We start from the raw sequence: 8,024 nt of genomic DNA, 5'->3' as shown, positions 1-8,024 counted from the left end.
AGAGCATAACCTCTGCGTGTGGTGGGTGCTCAATATCTTGAAGAATGCATATGTAGTCAGGATGAGTTACATGCACAACTGCTGTGGGGCCCACGGTTGCAGGGCAGTGAACTGCCTTTGTAGCAGCCATGTAATAAGACTGCAGAATTCTATGCAGGAGAAAAAAAAATAGGGTCTTGGATGCCTTCGTATTATTTACTGGGTTTATAACATTGTGAGCTTCTGCAATGTTTGAAGGGCCAGAGTTTCCCAACCAGAGCCTGGTTTGCAGGTTGCAGCATGAGACACCCAAAAGTGAAGTGCTCCTGATCTTTATTAATTACAATCATGCAGAGAAGGCTCCTTTTTGGGTGTCTCAAGCTGACCATCAAAACCCCAGAGAGGAAATAAAAATCAGTATTTGCTTTTGAAATGGTTGGTGACATACAGTGCCTCTCACCAGGATGCATCTTGTGATGCAAGACCCTGATGATTCAAACTCTGCTTGATTGATGTCATTAACTTCAGCACCATAAGCTCCACATGGTAAATGTAAGCACTTACACAAGTGCAGGCCATCAGTCTCCAGGACTCTTTATTTTGGGGTGACCTTGTCACAGTCTCACTGAGCTAAGATTGCTCAGAAAGAAAAGTTATTTCTGTGAGTGTTTACAGGAAGGAGATGTATCTGTACCCATAAAAGGATGGAAGTAAAAGGTAGCAAATTATAAGAACAGTCTGTGGAAACTGACTGAAACTGCTGATTCAGAAATGTTGCTGGGGGCAATGGGGTATTTAACATGTACTGTGGAGGAGGGATTTCTTTTTTCTTTATGAAATTATTATTTATCGAGATCTGAGAAAATCTCTTTAATACTCAGTTTGGATGGTAGCAGAAAAGTCAGCAGCAATCCTCCTGAGATGCAAAAAGCATGGAACAAGCCAAAATGTGCGTATCTGCTTTTTTCCATCGTTGAGCGACATTCTGGAGAGGAACCTGTATGGAAAAAGTCCACTCACAGACCAGTAAAAAATATCAGATAGATCAGTTGATGCTGCCTGCCAAGCAATGCAGCTTTCCTACACACTTCCCCCCCTCTCTAATCTTTCTGTACAGGAGCAGGAATCATAGAATCATGGAATCACAGAATCAACCAGGTTGGAAAAGACCTTTAAGCTCACCGAGTCCAACCATTCCCCTGCACTGCCAAGGCCACCACTAACCCATGGCACTAAGGGCCTCGTGTACACGGTTTGTGAACACTTCCAGGGGCAGTGACTCCACCACCTTTCCAAGAGGAGGTGCAGAGCCCCGGGCAGCAGCTCCTCCGGGTCCAGGCCAGCCCAGCAGCCTAGGTACCAGGCTCCATCTAGTGACACAGCCGGGGATGACCGGTCGTCAAGGAAGCCCGGGAAGCAGAGCCTGGCCGCCCAGGGGCGCCGTGCAGGGGCCGCACCATATCAGGCCGTGCTGGGTGCCCCACCGGCTGCCGGTAACGAGGACCGGTGGTGCCGCGCATCCACAGCCCCTGCCCTGGGAGGTGACCCGAGGTTTAAAACGCGTTTCCTGAAGGCGAATTTCTAAAAAGAGAAACAAAGGAGGGCAAGGAGCTAAGGCGAGAAGGGCGAGAGCAGCCTCCCCCCCCTCCCTGGTTCGGATTTACACAAGGGTCTAGATTTACACACGGGTTTGGATTTACATACGAACATCCCCGTACCGCTTCCCTGGGGCTGCGGGACAGAGAGTGTCCCCGGTCCCATTCCATCCCGTCCCGTCCTACCCCATCCCGTCCCCTCGCGGCAGCCGAGACCGCACAGAGAGGCGCTGCCGGAGGCTCGAAGTGGGTGGAAATCTTGGAGGTGCGGATGAGGAAGGATAGACTTCAGGGTGTCCCCTGCGAAATGATGTCATCCGATCAATGTTTTCAGGGGGAGTGACCTACCTATCCGACCAATTCCCTCTGTGAAATGAGTTCTGTATCGGAGCTGGATGCAGCCGAATCGATCGGGCTGATAACGGAGAGCTATAAAAGGCCGGGGGGCTGTCTTCACCTACGCTTCATCCGCGAGGCGCAGCCAGGGCAAGGTAGCGACGCTTCCTGCCGCTCCGCTCCCTGCCGCTTCGCGCTTCTTCGCTCTCCCCGGCAGCGGCATGGGGCCGCGCCCCGCAGCCCTGGCGCTGCTGGGTCTCGCCGCCGCCGCCGCCGCGGTGCCGCTACCGCTGCCCGACGCCGGCCCGCATGTTAACTACGGCTGGGGGGAACCGATCCGGCTGCGGCACCTCTACACCGCCAGCAAGCACGGGCTCTTCAGCTGCTTCCTGAGGATCGGAGGCGACGGCCGGGTAGATGCCGCCGGTAGCCAGAGTCCGCAGAGTGAGTACCGGCAGCGGTGGCACCGGAGCGGGACGGGACGGGGCCGCGGAGCTGATGCCTCTCTTCCCTCTGCCCCGCAGGTCTGCTGGAGATCCGCGCAGTGGCCGTGCGTACCGTGGCCATCAAGGGCGTGCGAAGCTCCCGTTACCTCTGCATGGACGAGGCGGGGCGGCTGCACGGGCAGGTGAGCTGCTATTCCCACCCCGAACCAGATCCCCGGTTCCCGACGGCTCTGTCCCGGGTTCGCCTTCCCCGAGGGAGATTTCTATTCAGGTGGCCGCGCTTGAAAAGGCAGGCGTGACCAAAGGGCTGCCGTAGTTTTCTTATTGTGCAGTTAGTAAAACGGGTTAACAAAGCTTACAGGTCGTCCCCCCCGCTTCCCTTTTTTCTATACGATAGGTGGTTCTTGTCACTGATAGCGCCGTGAGGATTGTTAGAAGGCAGCAAGGAAATATCAGCTAGAAAGCAAAGTCTGTACTGCATGCTTCCTGCCAAAATAGGCTGAAAATACAGACCATGGCAAAACTGCATTTATATCCCCCAAAAAGTGGCTGCGTTCCTGTTGCAAGAGTAGTCTAAGTCACACCACAGAATCTGAATAACTTCTCATAGTTCAGGTCAGTCATTCTGCAAAACGAAAACCAAAAGGAAAAACCCCAGATTACTCATGTGGAAATGAGATGCAGCCAACTGGCTGGCAGGCTCACACATCCCAGAGGATGGAGTTGCCATCTCTTAGGTAATACCAAGCAGAAACGGGATTTCGAGGGAAAGGACTCTCCTCCGTTGTGATAGCAACACACCTGAGGGACTCTGAGAGGTTGAAGAGCTGAGCGATCCACTGATGTTAGGTCACTCTTTTCCCCTGGGTATGTCAACACATTAGCTAGCCCTCACCAGCGATATAAACTTTTTTGTTTTCTGTTTTTTAAGCCACAAGGAGAAGTTGCCAGCTCTAGGATGTGAAGGCTAAGATTCAGGTTCAGTCTGTGTTTAAATGCTTTATGGAAGCCTGATTTTCACAGAGCGATGGCTTCTTATTGTGCATGGTAAAGATACAGTTTGATTCTGCTTTGACTTCTCTGGCCCATTCTCAAAACTCCCAGCATCTTTAATAAGTGGTACTGATATAGTGATGGTTTTGAATGCATATGTAACATAGAACTAAGCCTTTCTTCCTGAATTTTCTTGCTTTTCTGGGCTAGAATCAATCAATACAGTGATAAGGTGCAGAGGTTCCGATGATATGTCAGGTCAATTATTAGCTTAATGTTTTAATGCATATCCAAAGCAAAATGATCAATGAAAACAAAGCTGAGCCTGGAACCTGCTCCCATTGGAGCTGCCAGCTGGACTTCAAGAGTCCCAGAATTTAAAACCAGCATTTGTTCAACACTGTTTTGAAGACATACATGCCTTGACTGAGACTGTGTTTGTTGGTGTAGAGTATTAATCACAGGGGTTTTGGTTTTTGGTGTTTTTTTTTTTTCCTCAAAATACAATGGCATGTAACCATGCCATCACATTTATATGATGCTGTGGACATGTGCTGTCACCTCTCTGCTGCCAGGGCAAATATGGCATTTGGGGACCAAACTGGTCAACCTTATTCACTCCTGCAACATGCCACTTTTATAACACTTGAAAAATTATGACTAGAGCTGTTTTTTTAATGTGTGATGTGCTGCAACTAGTAGTTTAGAGGGAAATCTGGAGATACTGACAGGCTGTAAACCCCTCCCGTGGAAAAAAAAACCAACAAAACACCAAAACCATAATGTGGAAATAGTTAAAGTGCATTTGGTAGTTGTTTTAAAAAGTAATGCTAGAGTCAATTCCAGTGATATGAAAAGTGAATTATACAGTTGAGGCATGGGGAGCACAATCAATAACTGCTATTTGGAAAGTGCACTTGCTCAAGAAGCTTCTTTATTTCATCATCCTTGCTAGGGAGACTGAGCTCTTATAAAGACAGCTAATTATTCAACCAGCAATTAATAGATTTGTATCATATACACACGTTTTTCTGAGATACAGTGTGTGTAGAAGGATAAGTATTCATCATTTTATTTTGAGAAAATGCCTTTTTAAAATTATTTGATGCATTTGAAGACTATTTTTAAAAGATTACCAAATGCATGCACTTAGTTGCACTACATATTATTGAGGGTGTTTGACTAGGACTGAAGAGCAACAAGTATGTTCTCTATGCAGACAGGCAGAGCATTCATGTGAGGACACTTTTATCACTTCAGACTGAGACACAATCAGCAATTGACTTTTATTGACTGACCACAAGTTCAGTCACCCGTGGTGGCTGAGCCTGGAATAGCACCAGAGTTGTAAGAAACGCAATGCTTGTGTAAGGATCTGGAAAGCTCTGACACAAAATCCTAAGGTACTATCTGTACAGAATGTCACAAGTGTAATTCTACAAATTCACACCTAAGAAAATGTCTTCTTCTATATAAAATCTTAACAACTTGTATTTATTTGATAGTTCTAAGGTGTAATGAGACTGTAACACTGCATTAACTGGTCTTTTGTAATTTCAATAAATGCTGAATAGAAAGAAAGGCAATTATGTTTTTAGTTACACACTAAATCTGAATCTTACCCTTCAAATTTGTACTGATTGGACATGTTTGCTTGTGTAAGTGCTGTCTTTGACAGCACTGCCTTTCTACAGACCTGATCCTGAAGCCCTTACACAGGCCTTAACAGAGCCTGGAGGTTTATACCTGAGGATTGTTGGGTTAGGTCTCATGACTGCAGTTAAGTACTGTCAGCCACTAAGGACACTTTATCTAAATGAATGCTGTCATCTGAGACTTTTTCCCTGTGCTCAGGGCAGGATAAGTGTCATAGCTGTGAAGAAGTCCACACCCAGGATTCAAAGATTATTTAGTGTGATGGACATGTATTAACTTCAGGAGCGTGGGATTAGGTCTTTTAATGGCCTCGTAACTCAGAATGAATGTTGTATGCAAGGTAGAGAGCTTGAGTAGAGTAGAGTGGAATGATTTCAGTTGGAAGGGACCTACAACTGTCATCTAGTCCAACTGCCTGACCACCTCAGGGCACTTCCTCTTGGTGGCTGTGGCCCACCACTGTCACCAGCACAATAGGTCCCACCTGCATCCCTGCAGCAGGCAGGCAGAGAGGCAGCTCACCAGCATGGATCTGGCAGTGGGGTCTGCAAGGTGCCCCAAATTGGAGCACCCATGACAGGCCAGAAGGACACCCTCACTGAAAGCAGAGGGAGAAGGGCTGTTTGCATCAAAGGTTTATGCTGTGGTTGAATGCAATGAGTCTGGTGGGTGCATTTGTAACTCTCATTACTCCTTGCTGTTCAGCTCAGGTATTCCACAGAGGATTGTTCCTTTGAAGAGGAGATTCGTCCAGACGGCTACAATGTATATAGATCAAAAAAATATGGAATAACGGTGTCTTTGAGTAGTGCCAAGCAAAGACAGCAGTTCAAAGGGAAAGATTTTCTTCCACTGTCTCACTTTTTACCTATGATCAACACTGTGCCTGTGGAATCAACAGACTTTGGTGAATATGGTGATTACAGTCAGGCCTTTGAACCAGAAGTGTATTCTTCACCTCTGGAAACAGACAGCATGGACCCCTTTGGTATCACCTCCAAACTGTTACCAGTGAAGAGCCCCAGCTTTCAGAAATGACTCTGATCACACACACACGTGTTTTTAAAGAAATAACACAGAATACTGCTGGGTTTTTAGCTTTTCCTGTAGTGATATGTCCAACTTTTTTGTGTATTTCAGTATGGAGACAGCCTTTTTCTTGCAGTATGTGGTACCTGCAAGAGATGAGTGCCCAGAGGCTATTCCATAGTCTAAAGAATTGCCTAGCCATAGTTTCATCTGGAAAAGAAGGATAAAATAAAAGCTCAGCAGCTTTGTCGAAGTCCCTCCATTACTGGGGTGATGACAAAATAGCTAGAGTTTTTCTCCATCAACTTCATTACTACATATGTTCACCTGTTATTTCTGTAGCTCATAGGAGAAAATCTTTTCATCTTTGGAGGCCTTAAAGACAAACATATGGAACAAAACAGGATTAAAGAAAACCTAGCAAATGCAGTTGCCTGAACTAGACTTAAAGCTGTTTCTTGAGAAGCTGCTGACAACTTTCTATTGAAAGCATACCACTGAAAAAAAAATTTTGCTTGTATATTGTGCTTTTTCTTCCCTTAGGAAATAAGGGAGGAAAGGGAAATAGATTCTTCTTTCCCTTATTGCTAAAGGGTATGTTGGAAAACTGGATCTTTGATTTCCTTTATAGGCTAATTTATGTTCATTGTGGCATCAGCATCATCCAGCAAAGAGTTCTCATTAACATTAGTGAGGATTCATTGTGTGTCTGGAATAGTGTGCACAGAACTAGCATTTATGTTCATCAGATAGGGAATGAGCCATTCAAATTAGAATGTTTAATTAAGGTCCTGTTGTATATAAGCATGTATGTTATTAGCAAATGGAGAGAAAGACTGAAAATGGATGATGTATAGGTCAAATCAATTGCAAAGTAGGTTTTTGTGTTTAACCTTTATCCATTAGTAGTTCTTTCAAGTCCCTTCCAGGCTTGATTCTGCATCCTTGGGAATCAGTGGTGAGACAAGTTTAGTGACTTCAGTGCCACAGAACTGCATCAGCCAGGCCGCTCTTCTTGTAAGAAGGAATTAGGGGTACCTAACGTGGACTTCTAATGTCTTCAGTTCTGTTCTTCTGTTGAAACAACTTGACAAAGGAATAACCAAAGAAAAAAAGAAACAAAAAGCAATGTGAAACAGGGGTTCAGGGATTCTACTTGTTTCCAAAGGATCATTTATAATAGAGATTTCTATAAAAAAAAAACAACCAAGCTCGACTGGAAATACTGGTGTTCATCTGACCTAGCACTTCATTGCCAATGCAATATTTATAATTAATTTATTGAATACATACATCTGTTTATTTTGTTACTATTATTTATGCTCAAAATTCTATTTATATACTGCTGAAGGTGGGTTTTTTAGTTGTAACAAATTTTGTGGAGTTTTGTAATGCAATTTTAGCAAACAATAGCCTTTTGAATTTCTGTGCATCATCAGTAGTGTCATGTGAACATTTGCAATAAAAAGAAAATCATCTTCAACACAGAAACCTAGCTGAGTCTCTTGTCACTCCTTTAGTCTAGAGTCTTGAAGAAGCTTTAGAAAACTGTGACATCTGGCTCCATTCCATGTGGAGTCCCTGTGAAGGTGGCATAGTTGAGCCACAACAGGCAAGAACAGGAGAGACAAAGGGGTTTTCCCAAAGCTAGTCAGTGAATGCCAAGGCTGGAATTCAAGCCTGTCTGCTGCCAGTTACTGATGAGCTCCATGTGATATAGCAAGTCTAAGAAAAGTATCTCTGTTACAGGAGGGTTTTGGAAACAGCTTGTTAATTTTTGACCTTGCAATATGTGAAGGTCACTCCATTTAGTTCTAATCTATTATTCTCCTGATATAACAAATGAGTTCAGCTTTAAGTGTGTGTGTCCTTCTATTCTTCCTAATTCAATCATAGAATAGATTCATAGAACCATCTAGGTTGGAAAAGACCCTTAAGATCATTAGTCCAACTGTTAACCTAACACTGGCAAGCCCACCACAAAAAAAAA

The 8,024-nt window shown here is 44.8% G+C and overlaps 1 protein-coding gene across 1 annotated transcript; it reads left to right on the top strand.

Annotated features, from left to right (window-relative positions):
- Positions 1–2,101: 2,101 nt before the first annotated feature.
- Positions 2,102–6,510, top strand: FGF19 (fibroblast growth factor 19). The gene is made up of 3 exons (XM_057414386.1): positions 2,102–2,354; positions 2,435–2,538; positions 5,711–6,510. The coding sequence occupies exons 1-3, from the start codon at positions 2,132–2,134 to the stop codon at positions 6,041–6,043; spliced, it is 660 nt and encodes a 219-aa protein (XP_057270369.1). The 5' UTR covers positions 2,102–2,131; the 3' UTR covers positions 6,044–6,510.
- Positions 6,511–8,024: the final 1,514 nt, after the last annotated feature.

This window comes from Pezoporus wallicus, unplaced genomic scaffold, assembly GCF_028554395.1.
Source record: "Pezoporus wallicus isolate ANWC-B61680 ecotype Strahan unplaced genomic scaffold, APGP_CSIRO_Pwel_v1 contig_5967, whole genome shotgun sequence".
In the NCBI taxonomy this organism is placed as follows: Eukaryota; Metazoa; Chordata; class Aves; order Psittaciformes; family Psittacidae; genus Pezoporus; species Pezoporus wallicus.
Note: the sequence above shows the minus strand (reverse complement) of the source record. Positions and strands in the feature narration are given on the sequence as shown.